The sequence below is a fragment of the Natator depressus genome, chromosome 1 (genome assembly GCF_965152275.1).
Source record: "Natator depressus isolate rNatDep1 chromosome 1, rNatDep2.hap1, whole genome shotgun sequence".
NCBI classification, from domain to species: Eukaryota; Metazoa; Chordata; order Testudines; family Cheloniidae; genus Natator; species Natator depressus.
The window spans coordinates 193796389-193815592 of record NC_134234.1 but is presented as its reverse complement, the minus strand read 5'-3'; the positions used below and the strand labels follow the sequence as shown (position 1 = coordinate 193815592).

The 19204-nt window shown below is 44.0% G+C and overlaps 1 protein-coding gene across 1 annotated transcript; it reads right to left on the bottom strand.

Moving 5' to 3' along the window:
- Positions 1-3050: 3050 nt before the first annotated feature.
- LOC141984251 (small ribosomal subunit protein eS12-like) lies at positions 3051-3520 on the bottom strand. The gene has a single exon (XM_074947187.1). The coding sequence runs from the start codon at positions 3455-3457 to the stop codon at positions 3092-3094; it is 366 nt and encodes a 121-aa protein (XP_074803288.1). The 5' UTR covers positions 3458-3520; the 3' UTR covers positions 3051-3091.
- Positions 3521-19204: the final 15684 nt, after the last annotated feature.

Below are 19204 nucleotides of genomic sequence, written 5' to 3'. Positions count from 1 at the left end.
GGCAATTGAATCCCTGACAGTTCTCTACAGTGTTTTGCCCAAGTCCCTGGCTTTTCACGTCGCACCTCTCCATTTGCCCCTCCCCCCCACTGGCTCCATACAAAGCGTTTAGTTTTTCAGGACACAAAATGGCGTAAAGCTGGGCTTGAAAAACTGGTCTAAGTGAAATGAGTGGGGAGCGATGGTGGGTAGGGGTGGGAAATTGTCCTAAAAGCACTGGCCTCGGTACTCAATTCTCCCACTACTGCATCTGGAGATGGAGGGGCAAAGGTGGGCTTTCTGCCTCCTGTGTTCTGGGGCTGTACAGGGACTTGCTAATGCGCATTAGACATTGCCAGGCTGCTCTAACTCCATGCACAGGTTGCCCTAGCCTCCTGTGGGAAACTGAGAATAGCTAGAATGCAGCAGCAGTCTGGCCTTGCCTCTGGAACGCCCTCTGTGCCAGAAGGTGTGAGGTGGGTCAGGCTCAGAAACAGCCTTCTGCCAACTCGATGGCCTTTGGGGAAACCCTTTATGCCATGGATAGGGAAGAACTGCTACCTTTTGATGCCCTTTTGTGCTTGTTGCATAAAGGAGATGAAAGTAATGGACAACCAGGCTGACCAAACTGGAGATGTGTGGGTTATTTGTGTGTAAGTAACACAGTCTAAGGGCCCAAGCCTGCATGACTGACCTCAATGAAAGTTCTGCCATTAACCACAGTGGTGCAGGATTAGGCCCTAAATGCATCTCCTCTGCAAATGTCTAGGAACCTTAATCCCTATAATTACAACAACAAGACATGCAAATGCACGCAGAGCCAGCTCATATCTCTGGTATAGAACAAGTGTTCCCTAAAGGTAGGATTGGGTGGGCCTGTGAAGTGTTTGGGCCTGAGAGCTAGGAAACATCCCCAAAGCCATGCTGACTCAATGACCGGACAACAGAAGTTATTCATCGGGAAAGGCAGCGAGGGGACCTTTGACAGCGCCAAACTTGTTCATCCTCTCCTGGAAGGAACAAGAAATCTTTCTTCCCTGGAGCAGGGCTGGAAAGAATGTGAAGGCAACTTAATTGAACACAGGAAGTTCACTTGAAGGGGAGAACAGCACTGAGAATAATCTTTCATTACGGAGTAAGGCATAACGAGGCCCGGCATGGTCATCCACTGGCCGCACGTCGCACTGCCACAGATGGGGTCACAAACTGGGGGTCCCAAGGCTCAACTCCTGTTGTCTCGCAACACCTCTCAGGCACAACAGCTCCTGGAGAGCATCCTGTAACCCTCCAGCCATACCTTTTGGCTGATCTAGTGCTGTTGGCCTTACTCCAGGTGACTTCTACCAGTGCTCTGGCCCTGTGCCCACGGACTTTCCAGGCCCGAAATGCCTCCTCAGTGACTGTGCTTAAGCAATTATTTTTGTTTTCCTAGGTGGGGAATCTGAAAGTATTATGACAAATTTTCAGCCCTATTGCTTACATTTAAATGAAAAGCGTTAGAAAAAGCTGACATTGGCACAGATGCTCCTAACATCAGTGCCTGCATTTTAGAGGTGAAGAAACTGAGATGGTGGGCTAAATTCCTTCCTACTGTAACTCCACTGAAGTCATTGCAGGGATGACTTTGTCCACTCACTAAGTGAAATGTACCTGAGGCACTATGGCCTATTGGATTACGTAGGCAGTTTATTTAGGCAATCTCAGTTTTGATTCTGACCTTTGGACAAGTCATGTTTCTCCTCTGTGTAGAATGGGGGATTAGGCTATTTACCTGCTTCAGAGGGACTGGTGAGGGGAAATTTGCCTAGTGTTTGTTAAGTGCTGTATAAGTTCAATGTGTTAATGAGGCCAGCCTGTTGGAGCAATGTGTTCCCAAGGCTAATTTCTTCTATATAAGACCCAACTTTCCTCTCACTCACAGTAGCGTAAATCAGGAGTAGAGCTCCTAAACTCAGAGATGCATGGGTGTAAAACTAGTGTGACAGCAGAGCTGGATTCCGTGGGCACTCAGCCTTCACCTTCCTTGACACTGCCCAAGTCTGAATTGTCAAAGGCTTTTTCTCATGCTTTACTGCCAAAAAGATTGAGTTTCCCTGAACTTTTACCTAAGCAAACCTCCTGCCAAGAACTGTGGAGGGTACAAAAATCACACAACACAGAGAGGTGGAAAAATCTCCATTGGTTTAACTCCACTCTACTAATGCTCCACAGACTGGCCTAAGACTGTGCTTGGGCTGCTTTGTTTTTCTTTCCAGCAGCAACTCTTGCCCTACCTACACACACACACACCTATTCCTCATTCCTTTCCCCTGGTCTCTTTTCCATCTTCCGAAAAAATGAAATATAAAACCAAGCAGCCAAAAGCACTCAAATTCCTATTCTGAAATCAGTGCCTGCCTCGAAGCACTGTCACTTACATTTGTACAATACCTAGCACAGTGGGGCCCAGCCCTGTTGTGGCATTTAGGTACAACCACAACATAATCTTTTAATGATCAAAATACACTGTGGGGTTGCCTACGGTTTCTCAGTGTGCTGCTTGCCATGGGAACCTATGGTGACAGCTTCTTCTGCAGACCTGGCCAATTTATACAGCAGGATTAGACACTTGTAGGAGCAATAGTAGCATCGATGGTTATGCAAATATAAAACAGTATGGCAGCTAGGCCAAATAAATGAACAAACAAAACTATCAAATTCAATAACTCAACTGAGTGTATAATCCAAAGTTCACTTTGCTTCGGATTTTATTACTCTTTCAAAGCAATCATTCCAGTAACTTGCTGCTGTTGTTCCAATACTGGAAATACTGTTTTTAAATGGGCAATAAAATGTCAACAACTGGACTTTGGCTTTCACTGATTGTGGGAGTTTGGGAAATGAAACTTTTGCAAAAGAATCTTAAGCACCTGGAGTGTGTGTGTGTGTGAGAGAGAGAACTTTGCATAGCTGTGCATAGCTATAGCACCTTTATAATTTCAACATTACTCCTAAGAGCTATTAAAGTGCTGTGCTTTGCATATGATTATACTGAGCTCATTATTAATGGTGTTAAGGAGCCACACAGCACAGGTTTTTTTTTTTTTCAGGCTTGACAAAATTTATTTTTCATTCATTTCTTGCACTTGAAGTATTCTTCGATGATATCTTTGGCCTGAGATTCCTTGCCATAGTCTCTGACAACCACACAACTGCAGCCCACTACTTCGAGGGGTTTTCCTTCTCTGTCGATTTTGCAGAGACCTACCCACTCACCCAGTTTCTTGTTGTCATCAACTTTTATCAAGTTGATCTGGTGTTCTGCACAAAGGGCTTCAACCAACTTTACGTACATGGGTTGGTCGCAGTTTGAAGCAAGAACACAAAGGTGGGCTTGGTGTTTGTCCAAGGCTTTGGCAGCTTCACGAATACCATGAGCTAAGCCATCGTGGATGAGTGCAGTCTTCAGCACTTCTTGCAGGGCGGTGTTAACATCCATTACACCTCCAGCAGCAATGCCTTCCTCGGCTATAGTCGGTGGGGGTTGCTCCTGCCCGGGATTTGCCCGCAGCCTCTATGAGTCACCAGCACAGTTGTGAGGCAGGCAAATCAAGCAGAGAGCAGTTAAGTGATTTGCTCAAGGTCTCACTGCAAGTCAGTGATAGAGATGGAGACAGAACCCAGGTCTCATGTTTCCCAGGATATTACACCATAATTTCATAGAAAAAATGGCTTTCTAAAATGATGGAACCACATCTGGGCACACGTTTTCTTCTTCTCAGAGAGAATGCAAGCTGTAATCAAACTGTAACTATAGCACTCATTACCTGTGAATGGTAGAACCCTCTCCCTCTTTTCATATTTTTTCTACTCAGCCTAAACTTCTCTCTTTCACCCACTCCTAACTTTATCCCTGCTCTCATCTTGCCTGTTATGCTTGGAAAAGCCTCCCAGTTCATTTCTGCCAAGAGCCTTCAAACCTGAAGAACAAACCTGTTCTGTGAAGTGTTCCAGCTAGCCACACCACTCCCCACTCTGGTATTTTTTGGTGTTGTCTTGTAAACTCTTTGGGGCCAGGAATGTATTTGTTGTGGAGTCTTTGCGGGCACTTACAGGACAGTGGGCCAGACTTCCAGCTTAGCATGCAACCCAGTTCTTTTCTTTTGGGGGTGCACCTTTATACCAGCATATTTTACTTTTCAGTGACATGTTATGTCTAACTATTACTTGCATCCAGAATTCATGATGAGCTTGAGTGTTTGTGAGCACAAAACTGCATCCACAAAAATGGATGCTGTCACTGAAAATCTGGCCTTGAAGTTAAACTTTATCAGCGAGGAGAGTGATCTGCTCTTTGCTGTGTACTGTATGAACAAGCACTGGACAGATCACCTCATCTTCACAAAGATCCAAATGATCTCCTGAGTTCAAATGCTCTAGGGTTTTTTTGTCAATCTATCTAGTAAGCTAGAAAACTGATTAATTTCCCCAGACACCTATGAACAGAGCAATATAGCCATAAAACCGTGATCTTATTTTGGCACTAGCTCATTGTACATAACAAGCTGTTGAGATTAATTGGGCAATTCTGTTCTATCACTTTTAATAACCGAATGTTTGTCTCCCGGCTAGTCAGGTAGGCTATTACTGATATTAAATATTACTGACAATATTGTTTTCCACCTTCTTTTAACTTTCACATTTTGTGCAAGAACACATTAACACTCTAAAAGAAGTAGTGGCTGACTCTGCCAATTGATATAACTGCAAAAGAGTTCCGTTGCAACATCAGAACATGTATCACTAAGAATGTCTGGCACAGGTGGCTTTGCCAGCATCAGCCGTACATGTGCCTTGAATCTTTTCTCTTTCATCTTTTGAAGAGAAGGACTTGTTCTGTCAGGAACTTCACAGCATCATCAGTAAACTAATATCAGGCGAGTGACTCTATCTACTGGGATTCTTCTGTGCTAGCTTTGGCTTAGAGATGTGGCCACTGTGCACTGGTCACCATGAGTGGAGGGAAAAATGAATGACAGTGGGAACAGACTCCTGGTGCTCTGCACCCACTGAGAACTGGGTATTACCAACACTTACTTCCATGGTGGTCACCGCTGGAAGGTCTTGTGAAGACACTCCAGATCTGGACACAGGAGCCAACTGGATTTGTCACCCATAGAAAACACCTACAGGATAGGTCCATATTCCCAGTTTTCACACTGCAGATTGTGACACCGACTGTGAGCCTGTATGTTGCAAAATAAGGCTTTTATTACGGAAATCCTGTTGTACCAAACAAAGCTGTTGTCCACGCATTAACATCAACAACACAAAAGACCAAGAAAGATGCCTCCAATTCACTACGACTCTCAGGGAAGCTATCTGTGTCATCGACTGCATCTTCCCTGAATGCTGATGCACACTCAGGATGAACACCTATATAGCTGCAACCTTAGCGTTTGGTGAAAAGACTGGCCAAGATGAAGACTGGGTTGCAGCATGCTCTGAAGAAATACTTGCAGTCATTGAAGCAAAATGCCAGGCATATCTCTGCCACAACCTGAACCCCTCTCCCAAGACACCTCAGAGTGGCCAAGATTGCATTGCATTGAACAGCAAGACAGTGTGCTCAATCGTACTGGCTCGATATGTGAGAGAAGATACAAACATCCTTTGAGGATGGGTAGGTTTGGTGGGATTCGATTTAAATCAATAGTCATTGTTAAATATTGATTTCTCCTCACACTCACAAAGAAATTTTCCACTGATTACAGTAAGGCAAGCATAGCCTTTCCTGCACCTACTACCTGCAAGGATCTGCCATCATCGGCCCCATGGCCATGCAGGAAGTCCTCTGCAGCTTTGCTCTCCTGGCCTCACTTGCTCACGGCCAGGAGTTCAGGGCCATCCCCAGGCAGGAGCTGTTCAGCATTGGGGTGGCTTCCCCCGCAGCCATGGGCTCATCCTCCTCTTTGAGTCTCTGAGTGGGGTGGTCTCTGTTCCACTGGGCCAGGACCGCAGCCTCCCCCGTACCTTGTGTTTGGATGTCTCGGGCCCCTGGGCTGTGCAGGGAGCTCCTGCAGCCGCACTGTCAGCGCTGCCCTAACCCTAACTTCCCGCTTACTTTCCTGTGAAAATTAAAATGGTTAAAAACTGAAAAAAACTTAAAAATTAAAAAAGCAGTATTAATCATCAAAATGACAAATATATTAAACTAAATGCTGCCACTCCTAAGAATGGAGATCTAAGAAGTCTGTGCGATGGAAGCAAGAAATAAATATGTCCTTCTGTCGAGAAGACTGCCCTGCTCAAATCTCTTAATGGAGACATCATCATTGACAGAAGCAAACTGACGCTATGCTGGCTGTATCCCTATTACAAATTCTATGCATGTGAAATCCCTGTTTCTGAAGCAGTGCTAAATGTGATCCCCAGGCTCCAGACTATTAAAAAGCTTGATATAGGACCCTCTATAAATGAGCTTGAAAAGACAATCACCTCCCTAGCACCAGGAAGTGCTATAAGAAAAGATGGAACTCCAGCTAACATACCGAACCAAGGAGGTCAGCTCGTGCTTAAACATCTGCACAATGTCTTGCTTGCCTGCTGGAGAAAGGAAGGGATACCACAAGACATAAAGGATGCCAACTTCATGACATTGTATAAAGGCAGAGGATATTGGAGTGATTTCAACAACTACAGAGGAATCTCTCTCCTTCGTGTTGCTGGCAAGGCTTTCGCACAGATCATTCTTAAGACAGCATGTTCTTGCTGAACATGTATATCCAGATAGTCAGTGCAACTTCCCAGATGGTAGACTGATTATTGACATGGTCTTCGCACTAAGGATTTTGCAAGAAAAGTGTCAAGAACAAGGGAAATCTTGCTATATGACTTTCATAGATCTTCCAAAGGCTTTTGACCTGGTCAGCAGAAAGGTCCCTTTCCAATTGCTAGAGAGAACTGATTGTCTCCCAATCTGCCGCAGTCTGATTCAATCCTTCCATGATGGCATGAAGGCTACAGTCCACTGTGATGGTGATCAATCTGACAGCTTTGAAATCTGCAGTGGTGTCAAACAGGGATGTCTTTTGGCACCAAAACTCTTTGGTATATTCTTCTCTTTGCTGCTTTGTCATGCTTTCTCATCTAGCACAAAAAGTCAGATGGAAAACTCAACTTTGCTTGTCTAAGAGCAACCAGCAAAGTCACACACCTACTGATAAGAGAACTTCTTTTCAATGATGATGCAGTGGTCAACACGTGCAGTGAAGAGGAGCATCAGTGATTTTGCAATAACTTTGTGCTTGTTTGTGACAAATTTGGACTAACCATCAGTCTAAAGAAGATGATTATAGCACAAGGTGTGTTGACTACACCAGAAATTCTAATAGGTAATGCCAAACCAGAAGTTGTGTACAAGTTCTGCTATGATCAACTACACTGTACAATTTATCTCTAGATGACTAGCTTAATTCTCACATCAGAAAGGCCAACTGATCAAAGCATATAATAGAAATGTAGGGCTGAAATGACCTCAAGAGGTCATCAAATTCAGCCCCCTGCACTGGGGCAGGACCAAGTAAACCCAGACCATCCCTGACAGGTGTTTGTCCAAACTATTTTTAAAAACCTCCAATGATGGAGATTCCACAGCCTTCATTGGAAGACTATTCCAGAGTTTGACTACCTTTTTTAGTTAGAAAGTTTGTCCTACTAACTCACCTAAATTTTTCTTGCTGCAAATTAAGCCTATTACTTCTTGTCCTACCTTCAGTGGACATGGAGACTATGTGAGTGTGATGGGGTATACTAGGTCCCAAGGCCCCCTGTTGGAGATCTTGTGGCCCTGCCACACCCTGCCCCAGAAAAGGTCCTCCAAGCTGCCTAGAGTGGCTGTGTGGGAATTAGCCAATCAGGGCTCAGCTGGTCAGTATAAGAAGAGCTGTAGGGCCAGAGTGAGTTTAGTTCTTTGTTAGAGCTGGAAGAGAGTGTATGGTGTTCCAGGCTGGTGGCTGGGACGTCACAAGGACAAGGCCCTGAGGTAAGGGTGAAGAATGTGCGGGAGTCTTGGGGAAGTGGCCTAGGGAATTAGAGCAGCAACACGGTTTATTTAAAGCGTTGTTGCAAATGGCTGTAATATATATGAGGTCCCTGGACTGGGACCCAGAGTAGAGGGTGGGCCTGGGTCCCCCCCACTGGGAAAGTGGCCTGGACTTTGAGAGGGGGGACTGAACAGGAGTGGCCCAGCTGAAGAGCTGGGGCCAGACAGGCCCTGAGAGGGTGAAAACATTGCCTCCAGGGAAGGAGCCCTGGGGCACTGCCCTGTTCTGGAGCAGGGACAAACTGAGAGAGATGTCACAGAGAGCACTGAGAGAGGCCCCTGTTGGACTTGTACCCTAAAAGGGCTTTGTGTTGCTTTTATCTCACAGACAGATTGTGTATGACTTGGCCAGAGGGCTGAGTCAGTGAAGACCCACCACAAACAGGTAGAGAGTGCAGCCCACATGTGCTTGGTGAGAGGTGAGTGCAACCCTGTTACAGTGAGATAATAGGAAACTAACAAAGAACACTAAGCTAGATGTTCTGAGCATGCTGCTGTATGGTAGCAAGACTTGGACCACTGGCAGCAGGCTCAAGACAAGGCTAAGCAGCTGTCTTTGTTGGTGTATTTTTTAAATCTCAAGTGGGAAACCAAAGTTCCTGCTACTGAAGTACTTAAGAAAGCAAAATTGCCAAGTCTAATCACCATTCTCAAAAACAAGTCTGTTGGCTTGGCCTGCACTGGATGGACAAAGGACATATTCCAAAATATCTCTTGAATAGACAACTTGCAGATACTCTGGGCTGACCTAGGATCAAGTTGAAGGACATTTGTAAGGGAGACTTAAACTTTCAATGTCAATACTGCAAGCTGAGAAGATGCAGCTAACAGGCTACCCTAGAGGGCTGTGCCAGGGAGTCAGAGGCTGGTTGAGGGAGGGAAAGTTAAGAGAGCAAAAAGGAAAGCACAGCAGGCCTCAAGCACTAGTAGTGCACCAGCTTCATTCTCTGGCCATGTGCCTTAGACCTGCATTATCTGGGGCAAGGACTGTCACTCAAGAACTGGCCTCCTTAGCCACTTGTGCTGCTGCAGTGTGACACACACTGACCAAATTGTATAGCCTTCTCCTGTACCTGCTTTGGTGCAGACACCAGAGTTTTCTGAGATGGACAGTTGCCATAATTAGGATGATCTGGTAGTCTCTTGGTTATGACTACGAATTTCAAAAGTGTCACAATTTACCATGTAACTATTACCGCTGCTCAGTAATAAAGCCCACCAAACATCCAGGGTGCCACTAGCATTCTCAGTGTACCATGACTGGGAAGCAAGCACCATAGGAGCTTCAGCAGCCAGGACTCATAGGTGCTAGCTGTGGTGGGGCCCAATAATCACACAGACACATGGCTAAGGGAAAGGGCATTTTACTAGGGATGGTGGGACAGGTTGCAAATACCCTAGGTACAGAGACTTAAACAGTTACAGTTCAAAGTGAGTAATAGTAATTCTTCTTTAGGTCCTTGGGGCAGTCCAATGGAGAGTCAGGGCTGTTCAGGCCTAGTGCCTGGGTGCCCTCTCCTGTCCAACCTCTATAAAAGTAAGGGCCCCTCTGCACTGACATGCTGCCTGCCTGCAGCTGCGCCCCCATAAGTCCCACGCAGACCTACACCCAGCTGTAACATCTGGCAGTCACTCTCTCGTCTGTTCCACTCGCAGCTCTGCATACTATTCCTGCCTCCCGTTTGCCTCCAGCTTCTTGCTTGCAATGCAGCTGCTGGTCCCAATTCCCAAACAGAGCTCAGCCACTTCCTGGTTCAAGATTGAAATGGCCCAGGAAAAGTGACGTGCATTGGGTAGGGGATTGATGGGAGCTTAGCAGATCCATCACGACTACATGATTAAATGCCAGGTGCTGAAAAAACTGGATTCTGAAAGATGGCTAATAGTAGAGCTGTGTGAACTGTTCTCTGAACATTAATTTTATTAATTTTACCCCTTTTTGTGTTAAATTTTTGGAGAAGAAACTTTTGATTTTTGTATACTTTTTGTTAACTGGTCAAAATTATCTGAGTGATTTTGATTTTTGTGAGTTTGTTTTTCCAAACATATTTCAGTTTATGGATTTCACATGAACTATTTGACTGATTCAAGTATTTACTCTTTGTGGTTCACTGTTTAAACTGACTGATCACTGGGGCCACGTGGTATAGTTTCCCCTCCCAGTCCAGATTAGTGACTTTGAAACCACAGAGAGCTTTTCAAAATAAGCATGCAAATATACCTCGTGTAAACACATTTCAATGAACAGTCACAATATTTTCTTTGTCCAACCATTATTTTTCTTTGATCAGAATAGCAAATGAAGACTGTGAAAGGGAATTAATGGAAATTTTATTCCAATGAACACCAGCTCTAATAATCAGGAAGCAGAGATTTTTGCATGTTTGATTTAGCTCATTCAATGTGAAAAGCAGGCTTTTACCAAACTCTGTGCATAGCAATAACCAGTCAGATGGGAATAACTTACTATCTACTTGGATATTTATTATACCAGTCTTTGACAGTATTGACCTTTTAGGAGGTGAACAATGGACATTGTTTGACCATGCGTTCAATCAGAAGTCAAATTTAATTGTAGTATTCCACAGCGCTGCTTGGGAAACACCCCCAACTTTTTCCAATGGGAGAAAATCCAATAGCAGTGAAAAATGCCAGGTTGTCTGGAGAGAGTTTTCTCCAGGCACAACATGAAACTTCTTTTCATTTTGTTGTTTTTGAAACAACAACAAAGTGTTGAAATAACTTTTGTTTGGTGTTGTCTTAAAATGTTGCATCTGATGAAGTGGGTTTTAGCCCACGAAAGCTTATGCTCAAATAAATTTGCTAGTCTCTAGGGTGCCACAAGGACTCCTGCTCTTTTTGCGGATACAGACTAACACGGCTTCTACACTGGAAAAAAAATGTTTTCCCATTTTTTGGATTTTCAGAGTTCTTCACCTCCTTTTTTTTTTAACTCCATCTTTTTCCACTAGACACTAGTCAAAATTAGAAAAGTGGGTGGAAACCCACTTTTTACATTATTTTTATTAAAAAGAAAAGGAGTACTTGTGGCACCTTAGAGACTAACCAATTTATTTGAGCATAAGCTTTCGTGAGCTACCGCTCACTTCATCGGATGCATACTGTGGAAAGTGTAGATCTTTTTATATACACACAAAGCATGAAAAAAATACCTCCTCCCACCCCACTCTCCTGCTGGTAATAGCTTATCTAAAGTGATCACTCTCCTTACAATGTGTATGATAATCAAGGTGGGCCATTTCCAGCACAAATCCAGGGTTTAACAAGAACGTCTGAGGAAGGCGGGGGGGGGGAGGAAAAAACAAGGGGAAATAGGTTACCTTGCATAATGACCCATCCACTCCCAGTCTCTATTCAAGCCTATTTCCCCTTGTTTTTTCCAACCTCCCCCCTAGACGTTCTTGTTAAACCCTGGATTTGTGCTGGAAATGGCCCACCTTGATTATCATACACGTTGTAAGGAGAGTGGTCACTTTAGATAAGCTATTACCAGCAGGAGAGTGGGGTGGGAGGAGGTATTTTTTTCATGCTTTGTGTGTATATAAAAAGATCTTCTACACTTTCCACAGTATGCATCCGATGAAGTGAGCTGTAGCTCACGAAAGCTTATGCTCAAATAAATTGGTTAGTCTCTAAGGTGCCACAAGTACTCCTTTTCTTTTTGCAAATACAGACTAACACGGCTGTTACTCTGAAACCTGTCATTATTTTTATTCTCCAACTGGAAAAAGTTGGAAAACACAAAGACCGTTCCATTTGGGGTAAAAGTGTGTGAAGGCAAGAGATGAAAAAGAAAAGGGAGTAGCAGAAACAACACCAAACATAAAAAAACTGAAAATGGAAAACAGTTTTTGTTTCCAAAAACCAATATGAAGTGACATTTTAAGCTGTGTGATACAGCATGGCCAGAAGGCAACAGGAGAGTGATATAGGAGAGATGTAAGCCCCAGGATGAGGAGAAGCCTTATTTTCTGTAGAGGGAAGAAAAGTTTCTATAGATTAATTAAAAGCACCTGAAGCCAATTAAAGCACCTGAAGCTAGTCACCTGATAGCCCTCCCCCCCCAATCAGCCAGGAAAAGGAGTTGGAGCAGAGGGTAGTTTGGAGAAGTGCCGTGGCTGGCTAGAATACCAGACCCTACGTAAGGAGAAACCTGGCTTGTGTAGAGAGAGAGAGAAAGGGGGCAGGAAGCCCCACAAGCTGAAGAGCAGGAGAGGGAAGTAGCCTGGGGAAAGAAGCACTAGTTCAAGTGGTTTACTACTACCCCTAGGGCCCCTGGGCTGGGACCCGGAGTAGAGGGCGGGCCCAGGTCCCTCCCTCTCCACTACCCTTCTCTGGGTTACTAGTGGGACAGTAGATTGTGCCCTGAAACCCACCCCCCCAAGAAGAGGAAGTGCAGGACCCATCATAATCGTACCGGCAATTTGCCACAGCTGATACAAAAATTCATTTAGTTTCAAACTATTGATTCAAATTTTCCAATGGGAAAACTTAAACATGTTTAGATCAACATTTTGTCATGAGGGCACGTCAACGTTGATGAAACCACATTCTCTGATGGGGTGGGAGTTTACTTTTCTTTTATGGTTAACAAAATATTTTGACCAGCTCTAATATTCAGTACTAGAGGAGGGGGGGAAAAAAGAATCTTTCAGGTATAGACAAGGAAGTAAAACGTGTTTAGGTGAGAATCTAACTTTATTGTGATTGCTCCATCTCATTATTTGGGATGTTAGACGCTGCAGATGAGAAGGCTTTTGTAACAAGATTGTTGGGAAGGACTAGATGGGAGACCAGTGCTTAGATGAGCTAGGAGGGGAAGAGGCTAATATGAGGCTGTCTGACCAAATTCATGGAAAATTTTTAAGGAGAAAGGGCAGGTTTAACCTGGATTCTAAATTGAGGCTCCAGTTCATGCATGTGTAAAGCTAAGCATATTAGACCCAATAGGCATGAATAAGGGCTTGAACAGGAATAGGCTTCAGCCCATGTTTAAGTCCCATTGAAGTTAAGCATATGCCTAAATGGTGTCCTGCATGGGTATTTTCCCTTGAATCAGGCCCTCAGTAGGGAGAGAGTGGAGGCATTTGAGGATGAAGATGCTACAGTTGTGATTTTTGACAATGAGGGCTGTTCTCTGTCTAGCAAGTAAGGATACATTTTGGTCTACTTCGTAAATGCTACAATAACACGTTTTGCCAAAATACCAAATTGCAAAAATCTCAATGTCCCCTGTCTGGGAAAGGAATAAAAGAAGCTCTAGTAGAGATGCAAAATTCCAGAGAAGCCCTAGGGAAAGCACAGTTCATGATTCACTTGGGTTTCCCCATGACTGCGACTCAAAAAATATGAATGAGCCAAATGCAGGAACTTGTTGTTGTGGTATAAATGCAATCTAACTCTGATCTGTATGTACAACAGCCTTGTCTGGCTCTGCTGTGGAGTCTGTTTACTCTGATTCACACATAATGTGAATCTAGTAAATACTGCATCTCTCACATCAAGAGTCACAGGTGTGGATGATGCAGTCGCACCATCCCTCCCAAGGAAACACAAGGAAATGCATGTGTAGAAGTCATCTTTTTAAATGACCTGGGAGATTGTCCCATTTTGCCTCTTTCTGGTGTATAAAGGGAGTCCGAAAGGTGTCGTTGTCGTCATTTTTTTTTTTTAAAGTTGTTTGCTATGTGTTTGTTTAACCTGAGAGAGAGTGGCAGAAATGCGAAACCCAGGGATTCAAAAATCCTTTTACTAGCTTAAAAATCATGACATTTAAAAGACAAACAAGCAACACATTTGAGGTTTTTATTTGCCTTCTGGAATTGGAACATGTAGGGTTCACATTTTCAGTGTGGTTCTCCCCCACCCCCAGTGATTATGAGAAGCAGAATTTTTTTTAAATGAAAGCTGAGATTTTCAAATCTGATTTCAGCAGCTGGAGCTTTAAGAAAAACACCAAATACTGTGAGAACTCTAATAAAATAGAGAATTGTTAATGGTATATCCATCTGCCCTAGTTCTACTCAGACTTCTTGGAGACCTAAAATGAATGGTGAGCTTTGGTGACAGGAATAGGGTGGGTGTGTGTGTGTGTGTGTTGGGAAATACAATATTTTTTTAAACACAGATCTTTTTTCTACATTTTCCAGGGTACAGACTTAAATAGTAAAAATAAGGCCTTACATGGCCTGAATAAAAATTGCCTTTCCTCTCAGTAAATCAGGTTTCACTTGCATGATGTTCTTGATACCTACTAATTCTCCAGCCATCCAGAGTTTTTTTTTTTTTTTTTTCAGGGGAAAGCAGGGCAGACAAGAGCTGAATTTTTCTAATTGGTAAAAAGAAGCTAGGACAAAAACTTTTTGTTTTGGGAAGAGAAGAAAAACCTTTCAGGTCACCTTCATAGAGAAGCAAACAAGGAGACAAACCCATATTCCCCCCTGGCCTTTGCTGGTGGTCTTTAACATTTAGTGATTTTTTTTTTTTTGGATAGGAATATACTGCTTCAGCCCACAGTCCATCTTATTATTAATAATAAGATGATCTGCATAACCATAGCGCCTAGGAGCACCAGTCATGGGCCAGGATTCCATCATGCTAGATACTGCACATACGCAGAACAACAAACAGTCCCTCCTCCAAAGAGCTAACAGTGACTAAAACCTGATGCTTCAGAAGGAGGTATGTACCTGTAGTGGGGTGACTACCCTGCTCCTGCCCTGAAGGGGTTAAAACAGCCCAGGAGAGGACTGTAAATGCAGGCTGATTGGGAAAGCAGTCACAGCTGTGGCCAGTGCAATCGGGGCCCAGCTGGCCCTTATAAGAGGGCTGAGGGCTAGTAGTAAAGACAGATGTGTGCTCTCTCTCTCTGGCTCAAAGGCCCTGGCTGCCTAGGAAACTATGAAGAGTACCTAGGGTGGAGCAGTGCTGGGGAGCTCCAGCTGAGCAAACCTCCAGGCTGCAGGCCTAGTGAAAGGCCTATGAAAGGGTACTGGGGCTGCAGAGGGGCAGCCTAGAGATAGGCAGAGGCAGCGGCAGCTGGTCCAACCCCTCTTGCTGATGTTGAGTGGCTTGTAGACTGCAGTCTGTGCTAGGGAGTGGGGGCTAGATGGTGACTGGCAGTAGCCACTGAGGCAAGGTGGGGGTAGAGGGTTGGGGGATCCCCTGGGTGGGGAGACTTGGATTGTGAGTTACTGCTGGGGCGGAACCCTGGCGAAGAGGGCACCGGGGTCAAGGAGGGACACAGGGGACAGCAGCAGGTGAGACACCAGTCTGCAAAGGGCGCTCCTGGCTGGAAGAACTAATTCCCAGGGCAGCTCACAGGAGGCACCGCACTGGTGAGTCGTCACCCCACGACAGTACCTCACAGCCTTATTTTGCAATATTATACATGCAGGGGCAAGGGGATGAGAGACCTTCCTCTCAAGCTCACCTGGTGATAGCTGGTTGATGTCTCTAGTTGGAAGACTTAGCATTTGTGTTGTCCGTATATAGTGGTAATAAATATCAGTTAACTACTGGTGGTGTGTGAGGTGAAAATGTGGGCCTAACATGGGTCATACCATCCAGAAAGGGTGGGTTTTGGTATGGTTAATGGTGGCAGGGAGGGTTTAATTGTGCAAATGAAAAAGTATAATTTAAAATGGATTTGCTTTTATACAAATTGATAATTCCAGTGCCTTTGTGTAACACAAATACAAGGAAGTGATTCAAACACAAAGGTGACTGCAAATGAATGGATCCTTATGTGCTATGACATCTTGACATTCAGCTTGGAAGATGATTAGATCATTAAAGTACATGAGACATTATCTAATGCATAAGGCACTAGATTGGGACTTGGGAGACTTGAGCATCATTTCTTTGCTCTGCCTGTGATCTTAGGGAAGTCCCCCTCCTTTGGTTTCCACCTCGCCCCCCTGCCCCACTTTTGTCTGTCCCATCTACTTAGATTGTGAGAGCTTCGGGGCTGGAACTGTTTCTTACTACTGTGCTTGGCACAATGAGGGCCTGTGGCCTCAAAGTGCTACTGCAACACAAAAATAATAGCAGTGAAATTCTTGTTCTCCGCTTCGGAAAGGGCAATTTAATTGCATTAGTCAGTCTGGCAGAGGTACTTGCGTGCAATGAGGTTTACTGCTGTCAAAGTTTCCATTTCTGACCAGCGTCTGCTTCTCACTCGTTTGGCAGGCTGTGAAGGTAGTACACTTTGAGCAAAAATGACTCCAGATTCTCAGATGTTTTTGTGGAAATGCCTTCAACTTCTAATTACTGTATTAGTACAAACACCCTCCCCCCTTGTAAGCATGGGGTCGGGCATGATTTCTTTGCTCATGTTTCAGAGTAACAGCTGTGTAGTCTGTATTTGCAAAAAGAAAATGAGTACTTGTGGCACCTTAGAGACTAACCAATTTATTTGAGCATAAGCTTTCGTGAGCTACAGCTCACTTCATCGGATGAAGTGAGCTGTAGCTCATGAAAGCTTATGCTCAAATAAATTGGTTAGTCTCTAAGGTGCCACAAGTACTCATTTTCTTTGCTCATGTACTTGATGTTTGAAGATCTAACTTTCCAGCTGTCATATTTTTTTTCCAATTCTGATCTGGTACAGAAAATGGAATAATTGATCCAGTCACTGAAGCAATGATAAAATAAAATATCTGTTCTCGTCTGATACTACCACCTCACTCTGCCACATCCTCTTTAACTACTTCCTGGCTCTCTCTTGCTCTCTCTGTGTGCCTTCTTTCCAGTCATGTCCTATGACTGCAGCCTTCCATTTACTCTAAACCAAGTGTCTTCTCTCAGATTCTTCCTTAATGGGTGGGCCTACTCTGAAAAGAGACATTGTAGGAAAATAAATCTATAGGGTCCCATTTTTTTTTGTCTGTCTGTCTGGGTCAAATGTACTCAGTTTAAAAGTAGAAAAGTTTTCTCAAACTTCCAGCCCTGCAAACTCTGCCTGAGCTCTGAGAGTCAAGCTGGCTTCCTTACATTTCATGCATCATCACCAGTAATAAAGGATGTTGAGACAAAATTATGACACCTGTGAAATCAGGGCCTTCAAATGGTTTGCACAGATGCATCAGACTAGAAAGCTGTAAACAACTCTGTTGATGATCTAAAGTATGTATGGACTCCAGCTCACTTCCTGTGAACTGTGCCAGCCCTACAAGGCCTAGGGGACTAAAAAAAGTAAAAGCGTATCTCAGTCATTTGAAGCCAGCAGTTAGCAACTGTAAAAAAGGCACTTACTATTCAGAGTAGAACAGCACTTTCAAACCCATTTCTGGCCAAAGAAACACTGCTCTCCTCACTAGCTAGGTTTTGGTTCCTCCCTGCTTTGCAACTATTGTCCCATGTATTTGTCTGATCACATGGTAAGCTGGGACTCCATACAGCACTAAATATGTTTATGAAAACTAAAAGATCCCTTTTTAGAAAAGGGATGCAGAGTGATTGATACTTCTGTCATGGAGGTGTGCCTGTCCCTTTGGAAATCCCTGATATTTTCTTCCCTTCCTCCCACACTCCTGACATTATGGCCATTAGTCTTGTGTCTAAGGACTCTTTGCCCCCAACCTTTACAAGCTCCCTTCTAGTGTAGTGTAGGGAGCTGGGACATCCTAAATGACAGCAACATGGGTTCTGGAATAGGTCATGGGGAACAACTCCTCACTGTGATCTGAAAACAGTGTGCAATGAAATATCCAATAAGACTCTCTAAGGATACCAGATCCTTTTTTTTTTTTTTTTTTGTTACTCTAGAACATGGTTGGAGAGTGTGTGTGAGTAAAAGCTTTCAGCATGGTCAGTATTACTTCCTCTCCTCTTTCCCTCTCTCTTCCAAAAGACTGCTGCCAGGTAAGGTCCTCCAAACAATGTCAGAAATAACAAGCCTATCTAAAAAAAAAAAAAAGACTAAACATTTCATCATGTTGCAAAGTTGGCTCTGCCAGTAACTCTGCCTCATGGTTTCGTTTGTTCTCTTCTCATGCTATTTCAAGGCAGCAAAGATCTGAGTAGTTGGGCTGATTCATGGATGCTAAAGGCTTCCCCCAAGGCTAAACTATGTTTTGAGCATGATATCCATCCATGCTCCTGGATCCACCATTAAAATCAAAGTTGTTGGACACTCAGGAGAAGGTTGGGAGAGGAGGTTCAAAAGTCTCAGCATTGGCAAAACTCTGCTCCCATTAGAAATCAATGGTTTACCTTACATGGACCTCAATGGGAGAGGGAGCAGAATTAGGCTGATGCCTTTTGAAAATCCCATCCAGAATGTCTGCCTTGGTTTCGTAGCTTTCTAACCACTCGGAAAACTCCTACACTAGATTCAGGAGTCTACTTGAACTGTGTGTGTTGCACACCTACGTGCAAAATGAATATCCTGTGTCTCCACACTGAGTGGGACTCCTCCTGGGAAAGTCTCAGATATGGAGTATGGCTGAAGCCCACCTCTGTTTGCTATAGACATTCCTAACAGCTGTTAATGTGAAGTGCAGTGCAACCACTGCAATATCTGAATTACACCACAAGGTTATCCCACAACTCAAAGACCATGAAGTGGCAGCATCTTTTAGGAACCTTCTAAGTGACACTCGTCACCTGTTGACTCATAGGAACTGTTCACTAGCAGCCCTTTTTGACCTGCAAAGCAAGGAGAAACAAAAGATACCCTTCGTTACTGGTGTAGCAGAATGGCCTTCAAGTTTGTTAAACAATTCATGTCTGGTGGTGTGTTTTAGGCCTTGTCTCCCATGTTTTGGCTAGAGGACTCTCAGCAGGCTTGTGACATTCCAAGAGGCTGCACTCCAAGTTCCATCTTTCCTGGCTTTCAGTCGAGAGGAGATGGGTTAGCTGAACAGTTTAAGACTCTCTTGTGGAAACCTGTTTAAACTGAGCAAATGATTGGGCAAAAAGCTCACTGTTTTTTTTCTTTTTAAATAGAGAATCTCTCTAGATGCTGATCACCAAAATCACTTTCCATTAAGCTGAGGAAGCTACAGTTCAGGATTCCCCTTAATCTGTATTCTGCCCCCTCTTCCTTCCCGATTTCTGGTCCTCCATCAAATCTTTTGGAAGAGCAGCGCTATCTGGATTTCTGTATGCATCATAAAG